At 43.7% G+C, this 15836-nt stretch overlaps 1 protein-coding gene across 1 annotated transcript in view; it reads left to right on the top strand.

Annotated features, from left to right (window-relative positions):
* Positions 1–15527: 15527 nt before the first annotated feature.
* Positions 15528–15836, top strand: part of GTF2F2 (general transcription factor IIF subunit 2) — a 152297-nt gene continuing 151988 nt past the window's right edge. Inside the window, exon 1 of the mRNA XM_059143962.1 lies at positions 15528–15737. Within this exon, the coding sequence (XP_058999945.1) occupies positions 15672–15737 (66 nt within the window). The 5' untranslated portion in view covers positions 15528–15671. The remainder of the gene's footprint in view (positions 15738–15836) is intronic.

Below are 15836 nucleotides of genomic sequence, written 5' to 3' on the forward strand. Positions count from 1 at the left end.
AAGAAGAGGTGAACAAATGAAACATGTCAGTAATGAGCTTGTGTTTTCACCTGACATGGCATAGCTGGACAGAGTGAGGTTTCTCATTTAGGAAGAGTGAAGGGTCATAACAATGATTGTGATTTCACCAAGATGTGCTACCAGAGATAGCCCTCAGCTCATCAATTCTTCCAGAACTACCGGAGCTGCATAGAGAAATGGCATGTCCTTCTTGGGGAGCCCAGATCCAATAAATGACTGATGAAGGGGATCTTATCCTGGACCGTTATGACAAAGGCCATAGACTGAGAGGCTTATTTTCTCACACTTCTGGAAGTTGGAAGTCCAAAATCAGTGGGCCACCACGGTCAGGTTCTCAGGGAGAGCTCTGATCTTGAGTTGTGCACGACTGACTTCTCGTCGTATCCTTACAGGGGTAGGAAAGAGAGAGCTGTGGTCTTGTCTCCCTGTTACAAGGACACACTAATCCCATCGTGGGGTCCACCCTCATGATGACATCTAATCCTGGTTACCTGCCAAAGGCCTCAACTCCAAACCCCATAGGCTGGCAGTTTGGCTTCAACATACGAATTTGGGGAGGACACAATATTCAGCCCATAACAGAGGGGAAAGAAGGACTGACCATAGCAGCCCTATTTGGGACAATCCTGAGGGGCAATTCTAGCCTCAGAGCTCACCACAGAACTGTCTGAGGTTGTTGTTGCTCTACTCATCTTCCTCAAGATTCCTCAATAGACAAGATGGCAGGGAAACTCCTCAAGCTGGCGGGGGAGGTGGGGAGGGCCTTCCTGTGGAACATTAACTTAGAACTGCTTTGCAATTTACAAGTAGCTTTTTTTTTTTTAAGCTTTTAAAAATTTACTTGCCAGAGAGAGAGGTGGGGGGGGGGTGGGGGTGCATAATTAGGGGGAGCAGCAGGCAGAGGGAAAAGCAGGCTCCCCGCTGAGCAAGAAGCCTGACACAGGACTCCATCACCCGACTCTGGGATCAAGACCTGAGCTGAAGGCAGACACTTAACCAGCTGAGCCACCCAGGCACCCTACAAGCAGCTTTTGACCACATGTTCCCATTATCTCCTCTAGTCCTCATGAACAACATGGTGAGGTATCACTATTTTCCTGCTTTCAGGATAAGGAAACTGAGGGTCAGAGAGTATACTTGCCTGGGCTCTATGTTAGAAACAAGGCTGGAATATAAGTGTGGTTTCCTGACTCTGACCTTTAGCAGGGTGAGTAGCTCAGGAAAAGAAAGGAAGAAAGAGAAACTACAAAACAAGCCTTTGTCGCATACCAGATCAGAGAATTTGGTACCCACAGCCTAACTACTCATGCTATTTCCTTTTTCTTTCTTTCTTTCTTTTTTTTTTTTTAAGATTTTATTTATTTATTTGAGAGAAGGGGGCTCAGCAGGGGAGGAAGAGGGACCAGCAGACTCAATGCTGAGCACAGAGCCCTAGGCAGCCAGATCTCATGACCCCAAGATCATGACCTGAGCCAAAAGCAAGATAGGGACCTTATTGCATTGATCCACCCGGGTGCCCCACTTGTGCTATTTTCTGTAACAAAGCTGCCCTGTCATTTCTGAGCATATATTCATTTAGATGCCAACACGTTCACAGGTTACACTCCAAGGCCAAAGGCACTCAAAACATTAAAGAGACCAGCAGAATCTTAAAATGTTGGCTCCCGTAACGAGTTTTCAGGGTTTTTTCCCCCTCCGGGAAAGTAACAGGCGAAACTGCTGTAATTCTTTCCAAGCAATATGGCACCTAGGACATAGAGATGCCAATAGTCTCCTTAGCAACCATGAGTTGCTGGAAGATGAAATCCTGATCTCTATTCACTCTGCAGATCACATGGGGTCAGGTGCTGTTTATTTCTCTAACAGAAACCACGAGTCACTGGGATTTTAATTGCATCCTTAAGATCAGTAAGAAAAGTAAATGGGAGAAATGAGAGCCGTTACTAATGAGCATGTAGTGAACATAAAACATTCGGTTAGCTCCTTTGAAGCATGTACTTTTGTAAAGTACGCTCCAGAAGCCGTTGCTTATACACACACACACACACACACACACACACACACACACTCTTTAGGGCTTCAAACACTGCCTTCTCTTCATTAAAATTCTAAACTCACAAACCAAGCTCATTATGTGAATGTTTGGTTTGGGAGGATTTTTCCAGTGACATAGCCACTTGGCCATTATACGCTTGCCTCACCCGGCATTGCCGTTAACAGTCTTACTTCCCCCAAAGACCATCATATTGAGCAGCCCTACCGTCAAACTGAAGCTAAAGGATATAAATCAATGTTATCTCTTTTCATGAAAATAGCCTTGCTGAGGTAGCAGGTGGTGTCTGGTCCTATAACCAACTGCTGAGTCTTTGACAGATGGGGTCTCAATTACATTCTCTGTTGTCTTTCCGAACTCAATTTCATGTATTTATTTAATAAATATTTATCAATGTGTTCTTGATATTTCTATGTATCAGACCCTCATTAAGACTTAAAAGTACTATACACTGTGGCATAATTTGTCTGACACAATTTCTCCACCAACAAATCAGGGGAGCTACATTATTTAATCACATTTATGGAAATTTACAGGACGAAAGCTGTTACAGCAGCGTAGTACCCTGTTTCTAATATGCGTAATAGGAGGAATACTATTTGCGAGGGTCCAAAAAAGAGCGATTTTATAAAGTTGACAAGGTATCTTGTCTCACAAATCAATTTTTTCCTTCAACCTTTAAAAAGAGTTGCTTTGGAAATCTGACCTCTGAGGGAAATGAAATGACATTTAAAAATAATAGCTGTAGCTCTTTCTTTACTCGCTGCTAAAGGAAGGAGCTAGACCAAAGGCAGGCAGCCTGAGTCACCTGGGACCACTGAAAGGAACAGGAGGTTAGTCCCCATGGTATACAGTACTTCTCTCTTTCATCTTTCTTTTCCTTTGATATGTTATTTTATTTTCCTTTGTCCTGCCTAAGTTCCTATTAATGAAAACTTTTAAAAACATTTATTTATTAATTTATTTATTTGAGAGAGTGAGCAAGAGAGAGATCATGCATGGGGGGGAGGGGCAAAGAGGAAGGGAGAAGCAGACTCCCTACTGAGCAGGGAGAGCAGGAAGTCCCATGCAAGGTGGGGCTTGATCCCAGCATGCTGGGATCAGGACCTGAGCTGAAGGCAGACACTTAACCGACTGAGATAACCAGGCGCCCCCTTATTAATGCAATTGAAGAGATAAAAATCTTTCCAGCTCCATGGCTGGTGGCAAATATCATTTTAGATGAACCTCTGCCACTTTTTCTAGCACGCCCTGTGGGTTATTGTTAGAGATGCAACATTGGAAGACACAATAGTGGGTGTTTGACAGGCTGTCAGAATCTTGCTGTTTCCAAAATACTGTGCAATTTCCCAGGGTGTTGTGGAGCAATTTTGAAAGTCAAGTCAGAGAACCCTGGAATCTTTATGCAGGCAATTTGTACCGAGCTGTCAGTGGTGAGCAGTGTGAGTGGATATTTTAATGTATGTGCACATACTTCTCCCATTTTAGGTAAGTGAAGTTCTGATCTTAAGGCAATTCTGTGCCCCCCCTTCCTCTGGCACCTGCCTTCCAATCAAAAGTTGAATGAATCTGTAACTACTATCGTGTAATGGCAGCAAAAAGCCAGAGAACAATAATTCTACCTGTCAAGGAATTATGTATAAAAAATACAAAACTTGAGAGCTGGAAGGGAATTTAAAGTGTCTGATCTGCCTTGTTCCCTGCTCTGTTCCCAGTGCAATGAATATTCAAGAACTCTTTATTGAATAACTGAAGGTATGAATTAATCACCCCCATTCTCAAAGTTTCATGTGCATATGAATCACCTGGAGATGTTGTTCAAGTGCAAACTCTGATTCAGTAGGTCTAGGGTAGGGATCTAAATTCTACATTTTTTTTTTTTTAAGATCTTATATCTAAGTGATTCCGCAACATGGGGCTTGAAACTGCTCTACCAACTGAACGAGCCAGGCGTCCGTCCCCAAGTTCCGCATTTCTACAAAACTCTGAACTGATGTGATATTGCTCTTTGGAGAACACTTTGAATAGCAAGATTCTAAACCCTCAATTTCAAACTTCCCATTGGTATGTCCGTCTTAAAACATACACCACTGAATTTTCCTGCAGTAGCAGCTGTTTTGTTTTATTCCTTAGACTGGCAATGCAAAAACTGGATTGTGTTATAATTGACCCAGTTGGGGACGCCTGGGTGGCTCAGTTGGTTAAGCAGCTGCCTTCGGCTCAGGTCATAATCCCAGAGTCCTGGGATCAAGTCCCACATCGGGCTCCTTGCTCAGCAGGGAGCCTGCTTTTCCCTCTGCCTCTGCCTGCCATTCTGTCTGCCTGTGCTCACTCTCTCCCCCTCTCTCTCTCTGATAAATAAATAAAAATCTTTATAAAAAAAATAATTGACCCGGTTGCATTACAAATGAGTATTTGGGGGGACTGGATATTAAGTAAATGGACTTATCTAGTTGCTAAGGGCATGGTTAAAAGGAGAGCTTTTCATCTGCCTCCATTCATGAAGATGTCATTTTTTATGTATATGACAAAATTATGGCTGATTTTGTTTCTCAAGGTGCATAGGACTCAAGAAGGCAAGCTTCTTCTTCTTCTTCTTTTTTTTTTTTTTTTTAGTTTTATTTATTGATTTGACAGACAGAGAGACCACAAGGAGGCAGAGAGGTAAGCAGAGAGAGAGGGAGAAGCAGGCTCCCTGCCCAGTAGAGAGCCCAATGCAGGGCTCGATCCCAGGACCTGAGACCATGACCTGAGCCGAAGGCAGAGGCCCACCCCACTGAGCCACCCAGGTGCCCGAAGGAGGCAAGCTTCTTTTCCCAGATGCTATCCCATTTACCTTTTGAGGGTTGAGAAGAGATTTTGAAGGAGCATGGAGCTGAAGGGTGTTTTTGCAGACACTAATATGCCTGCACGTTGAGAAGAGGAGCCTGGATTAGTTATCTATGGCCTCCTGCCTCTGCTTTATGGTGTCTGGGACCTCAGCTGGAGGATTCAAAGACCAGAAGGCTGAAACCATCTCAGTGCTTGACTGAGGCAGGAGGCACTGTTTCCAATGGGGCTCCCTCAATAGCTGACTGCTTGGTACTGCTCACCTATGCCTCTTGATACACGAACATCTCTGCCCAAGGACATTGCCACCGGCCTGCTGCGGAATGGGCATGGTGCTTAGCTCTGCCCAGAATAAGTGAGCTGACAAGCACAAACATAGACCTTCCCCCTGTTTCCTGAGCTTGCTGACAAGGCAGACCCTCCAACACAACACAACCCATTCTCTGTCTCATGTTTGATTCCCTAAAATTAGAACGGCTTTGTCCCCCTGTTTACCAGCTCACCATAGAAAAACTTTTCCTCTTCAGATAACTGACTGAGACTTCTTCTGCTGGCAAGAAACCCAAACTCTAAATCTGTAACTCATTATCTCTCCCTATAAAAGTCTAGGATAAAAACCATCCTGCTGAGACACTCTGATCTCAGATTTAGGGTGCTTTCCCCATTGAATAGCCTGAACAAAATAATGTGTGTGTGTGTGTGTGTGTGTGTGTGTGTGAGAGAGAGAGAGAGAGAGAGAGGAGGAGGGAGAGGAAGAGGGAGGGAGAAACAGGTGGAAAGCTATTCTTGTTATGTACTAGCCATGGTAATCATATAACCACATTCTATTTGTTTGAAGTGAGTCAGTAAGTGTAGCCTGTGTCCTACGTGGAGGAGAGGGGTACTGGGCTTAGCATTTTGAAGATTTTGAAGGAAACAGTATCAAAGAATTGGAATATGAGAAAGAAAAAGAGATAAAGAAGGAAAGAAAGATTCTAAAACCACCCCAGAGTTACAGCCAATGGCACCAGTGGGAGATGTCTAAGAAGATAGGCAGTAACTCACACCCTTGTTCAGGTATTTTCTCAATGTATGTATTATAGTTTTAATTTTTCTTGCCTGGTGGAATTTAAATATCACATAGAAAGTTCATCAAGATTCAAATAGTACTATAGCAGGTGAAACATATTGGCTTCAGTCTGCCTCCTTGCACAAGAGATATTTGTTACATCTGTCTGGATATGGAGAGGAATTTTTATCCTAGCATTCCTCTTCCCACCACCTGCCAATCCCACCACCACAACTCATATAGAAAATCAGCACTGTTAAGCGCACTTTGTAAATCCTCCTTGACCTACACTTTATGCTGAAAAGAGAGAGAGGGGCTTTGTCATTGAGGGAAGAGATTCTTGGAATAAAGCCTCATAGAGTGAACCAACATAATGAAGACGCTGAGTCAAAAGATTTGCAGTAATTGCTTCATTTATAAGATGTCAGAAGAAGAGAAAAATCTATCAAAAACAAATTCACATTAGAATTAAATAAGAAATGCCCAATTATAACTCTTGTAATACTAACAGTCAATTCTTCCTCTGGGTTCTTAACAGCTATTGGATTCATGATTTACAAAGAGGCTGCTTGACCCCAGGGAAAGCAATTAACATCCCTTTCACCACAAGGCATTCGTTGCTCAAGGTTTCTGAAAGCTGGGAAGAATTGTAGAAGAATCAATAAAATAAAATCGATTTTAAAGTGTGATTTACATAATACTTTTTAGATTCAGGCAATATGAAAAATTCTGATTATCTTAGTAATGAGGGGGTACATAGGAATAAAAGCATATACAATGAAAAGTAACTGCTAAGGGTTTTCTCCCCAGCCACAGTTAAATCTGAGCCTTGAAGCCAGAAAAACAGGTAACAATGGAGCAGAAATATCACCAACCATTGTCTCCTCTCAGAAGTCATTCCATCTTCATCAGTTCTGTCCTCTGAAGTCTAGCTTATTTACTAGTCCCGAGGAATTATAGAGATGTGTCCACATGGGTCAGCTAGTTACAGAGCAAAGACCCAGTCTTATTTATCCCCACACAGAGCTGAAACTGTGTGCGCACTGAACAGGTTTACTTGGCACTTAATTCTCTTAGTTTAACAATCATGGAAGAAAGATGGCACCTTTCTCTCTGGATACTTGACAGGCAAACGCTGTAGAAATCCGTTATCTCTAGGAGTAAAAACAATTAGGCAATCTGTCAGTTGCAAATCTGGGGGCTCCAGTTTTAATGGGCCACGCAGGCTCTTCCTGATGGGTGATCAATGGATGTTGTAGGGAAAATAAAAAAGAACTATGGCTTTGGGCTTGAGGGACGAAGAAGAGATAGCCTGGGTATCAGAGAATTGCAGGTGGATTACAAGCTGCTCTCCCTGAGGTACTCAGAAATAGAGATTGAGCACAAGCAGGGAGGGACACAGGCAGAGGGAGAGGGAGAAGCACGCTCTCTGTTGAGCAGGGCTTCCTGATGAGCGGGGAGCCTGCTTCTCTCTCTGCCTGCTGCACCCCCTGTTTGAGCTTGTTCTCTCTCTCTTCCAAATTAATTAATTAATTAAGATTATTTATTTATTTGGCAGATAGAGAGAGACAGTGAGAGACGGAACACAAGCAGGGGGAGTGGGAGAGGGAGAAGCAGGCTTCCTGCTGAGCAGGGAACCCCATGTACGATTCCAAGACCCTGGGATCATGACCTGAACCAAAAGCTGATGTTTAACCAACTGAACCACCCAGGCTCCCAATAAATAAAATCTTAAAAAGCAAAAACAAAACAAAACAAACAAAAATACCCTGCAGTAAAGGGATGCCTGGATGGGTCAGTCGGTTAGGCATCTGTCTTTAGCTGAGGCCATGATCTCAGCCAGGGTCCTGGGATGGAGCCCCTCACTGGGCTTCTTGCTCAGCAGGGAGTCTGCTTCTCCCTTTCCTGCTCCCCCTGCTTGTGCTCTCCCTCTCTCTGTCTCTGACAAATAAATAAATAAAATCTTTAACCCACTGAGCCACCCAGGCACCCCAATAAAGAAAATCTTTTAAAAAATTGCAGTAGAATACCTATGACACAAAATTTACCATCTTAACCATTTTCTTTCTTTTTTTTTTTTTTTTTTAAAGATTTTATTTATTTATTTGACAGAGAGAGATTACAAGTAGGCAGAGAGGCAGGCAGAGAGAGAGAGGAGAAAGCAGGCTCCCCGCTGAGCAGAGAGCCCGATGCGGGACTCGATCCCAGGACCCTGGGATCATGACCCGAGCCGAAGGCAGCGGCTTAACCCACTGAGCCACCCAGGCGCCCCATCTTAACCATTTTCAAGCGCACAATTCAGTGACATTAAGTTCATTCACATTATTGTCAGCTATCATTATCCAGCTCCAGAATTCTTTCACCTTGCAAAATAGATACTCTGTACTCATTAAATAGTAACTCATCATTCCCTCCTCCTTTCACTCCTAGCAACCACCATTTTACCTTTTTTTTCTACCATGTTTTATGACATCAAATACTTCATATAAAGGAATTGCACATATTTGCCCTTTTGTGACTGGCTTATCTTCCTTGCCATAATGTCCTCAAGGTTCATCCATGTTGTAGTATATGACAGAATTTCCTTCCTTTTTTAAAGCTGTCTAAGATTCCATTGTGGGGTGTGTGTGTGTGTGTGTGTGTGTGTGTATTTGTGTATTTGTTTATCCTGTCTTCCTCCCATGGATTGGCTATTCTGAATAATGTAGCTATGAGAAAAAATATTTTTAAGCTCTGGTTGAAATGATATATAATCTTTTTCCCCCTTTCCCTTTTCCTGTTGGTTAGAACAGGCAGACATTGTGGTCCACCATGTGTAGAAAAGGTCAACACCCCAGAAATAGTGAAATAGTAAGATGGAAGAATCCTTGGCCCCCAGCTACTTCATGGAACAAAGTCAACTCAGCTTTTTACATGGGGGAGAACTAAAAATTACGCTGGCAAAGAAGCTAGAGCTCTCCTCACAGAAAGGAGCCTTAAGGGGCGCCTGGGTGGCTCAGTGGGTTAAGCCGCTGCCTTCGGCTCAGGTCATGATCTCAGAGTCCTGGGATCGAGTCCCGCATCGGGCTCTCTGCTCAGCGGAAAGCCTGCTTCCCTCTCTCTCTCTGCCTGCCTCTCCATCTACTTGTGATTTCTCTCTGTCAAATAAATAAATAAAATCTTTAAAAAAAAAAAAAAAAAAAGAAAGGAGCCTTAAGCTGAATTGTCTCCACTCCACCCATTGATGAGGGAGCCATGTACTTTCTTTAGATAAAATTGTCACCAAACCCTGCCTGTGAAAACCCTACCCATAATGTTTATGTGTTGAGGGTAGGAAGTCTGATGCATCAATATGGAAGCCCCTACGTTTTGCTCTTAGCAGAAATGTGGACATAATTCCTCATTAATATTCAGCACATGTGGCTTCTCTCGCTTTGAAATCTGAACACCACTGAGGGTCCATCTGTTTAATATGGTGTTTTAGGACTTACTCTTATTTGCGATTTTTGTCTGAGTACTCTGACCAAGTATTTCAGCGCTGTATCTTAACCACAATTTTATTTAATATATAAAGTATGATACCAAAGTCTTGGTAAACCTATATGAAGACAAATTGGATTTCATTGGAGCAATGACAAATTAAATTTTCTCATGCTTTATTTAGCACTTGAGTGCCAGAGTGATCCCTAACAGACAATTAAATTGACTTACTGAGAATGAGGGTTTCTTGTAGGCCACAGCCCCCATATGTTACATCATACATGAGGCACTTAACACAAGCAATTCAACTGAATTATGTCATCTGTCGGACAAAATACACCCAGAGTCTTGTCTGAACTCCCAGAAGGAACAATGTTCCGTGCGTGCTCACTTGTGTACTTTGTGTCCTGAGTTATCATTGGTCACATGGTCTATCCTGCTACACAGCAAGGAATCACAAAGGCCCATCAGTTCTACCTCTTGAATATATCAATATGTGTCCTATTCATCTACTTCTCTTCATCTCTGTCGTCACCTTCCTAATCCAAACAACTCTCCTCTTCACTTGGATTAGTGCAATGATGTCTGACTAGGCTCCTGGTTTCCATTCTGGCCCCTTCCAATCCACTTTTTTCCATAGCAGTTAGAGGAATCTTTGTAAACATGTAAATCTAAGGGGTCCTGACTGGCTTAGTCAGGAAAACGTGCAACTCTTGATCTCAAGGTTGTGAGTTTGAGCCCTGTGATGGCTATAGAGATTATTTTAAAAATACAAACCTTAAAAAATGTCAATCTGACTATTCTGTATTCAAGCTTTAAAATTTTCCTGCAAGTTTGGGATGCCTGGGTGGGTCAATTGGTTGAGCTCCCGACTCTTGGTTTTGGCTCAGGTCATGATCTCAGTGTGGTGAGATCTAGACCCGTGTTGGGCTCCACACTCAGCACGGAATGGGCTTGAGATTCTTTTTCCCTCCCCTTTTACTCCTCCCCAGCTCTCCCTCTCTCTATTAAATAAATAAAATCTAAACAAACAACTTTTCTGCAAGTTTATATTTAATTTAAACAAGGCTTCCAGGGTCTTGCATTGCCTATCCCCCCATTCCCCCTCCAACTGCCTCCCCACTCAACTGCTGAGCTCTGCCCATGGGCATCCTCTCAGTTCCACAGACACTAACACACAGGTCCTTCTCCCGCTAGGATTGCAGATGCCACTACCTTTTTCCAAAGCACTAAACGACTGAATACGTTAAACACCAAGCTAACAACCCCAAACTCATCACTTCTGAACAATTTTACTATTATCTGTGCCCTTGAGCTTATTTACATCTCATAGATCCATATGGTGAGTACTATACAGTGGCATGCTACTCTGCATTTCATCCAACTCTGCACTACAAATCAGGCAAACGCAACAAACCAGGGCTTTTTCTGGAGGTTAGGAGAAGTCAGCTGTGAAACATTTACTAGCATACCACCACTACAGTACATTCTTTTTGTGCTTTCTTTCAATTATTTGACCCAATATATTAGTGCAGTTACCAAATAGTCTCCACGTTATAGTGTTAAATCCTTTTGATTTGTCTTCTCATCTAGTCATATAAGAACTCTATGAGGTAGGTATAATCATCCCATTTTATAAGCCAGGAAATAGGTGTAGAGATGATAAAATAAACAGGCGACTGGGTAACAAAACAATGACTTGAAAATGTGTTTGACTTCAAAGCTCATGTTCAACAATATGGAAACTCTTTCAGGGGTATTTTTTTTTTTTAGATTATTTATTTATTTATTTGACAGATAGAGATCACAAGTAGGCAGAGAGGCAGGCAGAGACAGAGAGAGGGGGAAGCAGGCTCCCCACTGAGCAGAGAGCCTCATGCGGGCTCAATCCCAGGATGCTGTGATCATGACCTGAGCTGAAGGCAGAGTAACCCACTGCCACCCAGGTGCCCCCTGGGGTATTTCTTTTTTATTGTGCATAACTAGGGAAACAAGGAATCTCCCAGGCAAGATGGGTATTCTGTGAAAGAACTGAGGAGGTGAAGGGAAGCACAGGGAGAATTTAGAGATGGGGTTTAGGAGCACCGTGCTGGCTCAGTAGGTAGCCGGCAGTTTGTTCTTAAGCCCTCCCTCCTTGGTTTGCATTTGTACCTTAAAAGATTTAATAAGAACATGACTTAGTCAATCATCTGGGAGAGTAGAAAACTTTGAAGTTCTATTTTTGGGCACTGAACCCTGTGTGTCTGAATGATCAGTTTTATCTGTCAACTTGACTGAGTCTGTGGTTGCCTAGATACTTGGTCAAACATTATTCTGGGTGTGTCTGTCAGGTGTTAATGAATGGATTAACATTTGAATCAGTAGACTTTATAAAATAGACTGTCCTCTCCTATGGATGGAGCCTAATCCAATCCACTGAAAGCCTAATTAAAAAAAAAAAAAAAAACAGTTTAGGAGAAGAGAATCCCTTTTTCTGCTGGACTTCAAGCTGGAACTTTAGACTCACACTAGAACTTACATCGTTAGTTCTCTTGCCTCTCAGGTGTTGGGCCTCAGACTGAAGTGTGCCATAGGCTCTCCTGGCCTCCAGTTTACCAACTGCAGGTCTTAGAACTAACTTTCAGTCTCCATAATCACATGAGTCAAGTTCTTCTAGTAGGTCTCTATCCTTGTCTCTCTAATTTAAATTAAATCTCAAGCCCAAGAAGGAGTCACTTTGCCAGGCCAAGTTCTTAAACTGGAACTGAGTATGTAACCTAATTATAGTTTCAATCCCCCTCAGAAATGTAATTTTAACTGTTCAGTCAGGGATTATTTGGTTGGCACCTATGGAGTCATCTGTCACGTGAGCCCTCTCACAAAGATCAGGTGATCCACCTAATAAGGCCTCCTACCCTTCTCCTTAAGGGAAGCAGCTGGCCTGGAACAATTCTTTTTTTCTTTTGCTAATAACTGCCTTGCTCTACCCTTTTATTTATTTAGTTATTTGACAGAGAGAACGAGACCGGAACAGGAACACAAGCGAGGTGGGAGAGGGAGAAGCAGGCTCCACGTGAGCAGGGAGCCCAGTGAGGGACTTGATCCCTAGAGCCTGGGATCATGACCTGAGCCAAAGGCAGATGCTTAACTGACTGAGCCACCCAGGTGCTCCTGGAATTGCTCTCTAATTGGATTTAAAGATGCTAAAGACTCTATAGAGTAGTAAGAGAACACTGAGAGCCCATTGTGTGACTGGGCTCTAGAGATACACAGAATACCGACATCAACTATGCCTAATTGACCACTTATAAGAAGCAAGGACCTGGATGACTCTCTATGTGGTACGCTCAAACATTTTTGAGAAACTAACAAATCCAATGGAATTGGCTGGTTGCTCCTAATGTTGTGGAACAGAGCGGTGAAAGAAAAAGAGAAGCTCAGGGATTTGAACTCCCAGCTCAAGCTTGCATTCAGGACCAGAAAGCTAAACCCATAAAAGATAAAGAAAATAATGACCTTTATCTCCTGTAGCTGCGGGGCTGAGAAAGCTAGAAATCAAACACAGATATTCATTCTGGGACTGGCTGAATTAACCACACAGGTTGAACTCCCAGACGCAAAGGGTATATTTAAATGAGGGCATTGATTCAGAAAGGATGGGATCCTGTGTGTTTGGAATGGGGATATGTGGGAAGACCCAGATGAGGATGGAGCTGGGAACGTTGAAGCCCTAGATTCTGAGGAATCTTCTTTGCCAGTGGAAGTGACCTTCCCTCCCCCACATAGAAGCAGCTTCCCCACCTCCAGTGATGTTGTCCCCTATAACCCCTAACCTCCTCTGAGAAGATTAAGGAAGACATTGTGATAGCTTCCCATAAGGCAGTTGTCTTTCCCTGCAATGCTAATTCTCAGGATTCACCGTTCACCACCTCTCGTTGCTCCTAGACCTATAACTAGATTCAAGTTCCAGTAGATCCCAAGGATGAGGTGCAAAGTATGGACCCAGGAGAACTGCACTATACTTCAAAAGAACTACTTTTTTTTTTTTTTTTTTTTTGAAGATTTTACTTATTTGAGAGAGAGACTTGGAGAGCACAAGTAGAAGGAAGGGTAGTGGAAGAGGGAGAAGCTGACTTCCAGCTGAGCGGGGTCAGTCCCAAGACCTCAGTCAAAGGCAGATATTTAACTAACTGACTGAGTCACCCAGGTGCCTGAGTTTTATAATTTATACAAGTAAAACTTGCCCTTTTCTTTTTCTTCTCTAGCCATTTCTTCTTTACCCATTTGTTCTCTCTCATTCCATGTATACACACACCCACACTCATTTTAAGTGTTCCCATGACCAAAGATCAAAGGTCTTTTTTCTTTTTTAAAAATTTATTCGAGAGAGAGAGCGTGCAAGCGCAAGAGAAAGCACAAGCTGGGTTGGGGGAGAGGCAGAGGGAGAAGGAGACTCCCTGCAGAGCAGCAAACCCAGTGCAGGGCTGGATCCCAGAACCCTGGGATCATGATCTGAGCCAAAGGCAAACACTTAACCGACTGAGCCTCCCAGGCATCCTTAATCCTTTAAAGTTCATTACTAGGGTGCTTTATATGTTTTAAGGCCTTTTTGTAAGCTGTGACCCAAGAATGTAACCCTCCTTTTCAACCCATGCCTGGTCTCCCATCTTTCCTATTAGTTTTCTCAGCTGATCACAGAAACCTGACAACTTTTTCTGGCTCTATTCTGCACAGGCATGGATTTTCCTGGATTACTGGCATGGTAGTGATGTTTGATTCAATACCATTCTTACATTTTGCTCTTTGTTTCTCTTTCAGCAAATGTTCATTCAGCTAAAGCCCATTGAAATCTGACAATGTGTCAAGTACTGTGCTAGCTGTTGTGGATACAAAATGAATAAAACACTGTTTCCACCCAGGAGGAGTTCTAGAAAGCAAAGGCAGCATGTAAACATGTATACAGTAGTGCAGGGTGATAAGTATCATACTGTGATGTGAAGAAAAACCAACTTCCTCTGGGGAATTTAATAAAAGGTTTCCTAGGAAGTGACATTTCCTAAGTCTTGAAACGCAAGTAGGAATTTGCCAATCAGAGGACAGGGGTGAGAAGGAGAGTAAGGGGGAAATATGGCATCCATCTATGAGTAAAGGGCATCCAGTGTGCAGAGGCTCTGAAATAATTGAGGGCGAAGATCCCGATGTGTTTGAGGGCGGTCTGACAGTTCCGTATGGTTCCATGTGTAGATTGAGCGGCAGGGATCATATTGAGAGGGACTTCGAAGAGAAAATTGAGTTTAATGCTAGAGGCAAGAAGACAAAGAGGAAATTGTTTAAGCCGGGGGAATTTAACAATCAGGTTTGTCTTACAGCTCTACTGTCCTTGATCTAATTATATGGACTCCGCGTTTGTGTTTTGGAGTCTGAAAAGAGTGTGCTCTGCTTGTTTAATTGGAAGTGCTCAGGATAGCTTGTCACCTGAGACACTCCTCCCCCCCCACCCAGTCTACAAACAGCATGTTTTTAGTATTGCCAGGGCTACACTGTTTTTTTTTTTTTAAGATTTTATTTATTTATCGGGGGGGGGGGGGCGGAGAGCGAGCACAGGCAGACAGAATGGCAGGCAGAGGCAGAGGGAGAAGCAGGCTCCCTGCTGAGCAAGGGAGCCAGATGTGGGACTCGATCCCAGGACGCTGGGATCATGACCTGAGCCGAAGGCAGCCGCTTAACCAACTGAGCCACCCAGGCGTCCCAGCCAGGGCTACACTGTTTGATCCCGGCGCCCATGTGTGCTAAAATTCACTTACTCTTTTTATTATTCCCACCCTGTCCTCAAAAATGTTGCTTCTCTCTTGGCCAGGGTTGGACACATTCTGACAGCTTTTGTGTCTTTGAACCCCATTTTCCTGTTTTGACGCTGCCCGTCTTCACTTATGCTGACCTGGTCTTTAAATGTACTGTGGACATTTTGTTTTCATCCTACCCTATGTCTTGATCACTAGACACAACCACCTACAATAACCACGCCCACTCATGCCAGTGCTGAACAAGGAGGTTTGTCCTGCCCGGCGTGCCGTCCCAGCGGTGGCAGCGCGCAGGCGCAGTTCCCGCCTCCCAGCGGCGTGTTTCTCTTTCCGGGAATTCCCTGTAGCTTGGCGGGTGGACGCGGTTTCTTCCTATTCCGCCTCTGGCAGAGGCACACACTGTTCTCCGCTCCTTTGCACCGCAGGCGCCTAGCTCCCGGGCAGCTGCTCCGGTCCGCTCGCCTCCACCCGCAACAGATCCATGGCGGAACGTGGGGAACTCGATCTGACCGGCGCCAAACAGAACACCGGAGTGTGGCTGGTCAAGGTGTGTTCGCGCGGCTCCGGCTTGCGCTCCTTTTACTTAAAGTAGTGACTTGAGACTCCCACTCCGTAAGCCTTTTAAAGTTCTCTATGGCTGTCTCGT

This window comes from Mustela lutreola, chromosome 13 (assembly GCF_030435805.1).
Source record: "Mustela lutreola isolate mMusLut2 chromosome 13, mMusLut2.pri, whole genome shotgun sequence".
Taxonomy (NCBI): Eukaryota; Metazoa; Chordata; class Mammalia; order Carnivora; family Mustelidae; genus Mustela; species Mustela lutreola.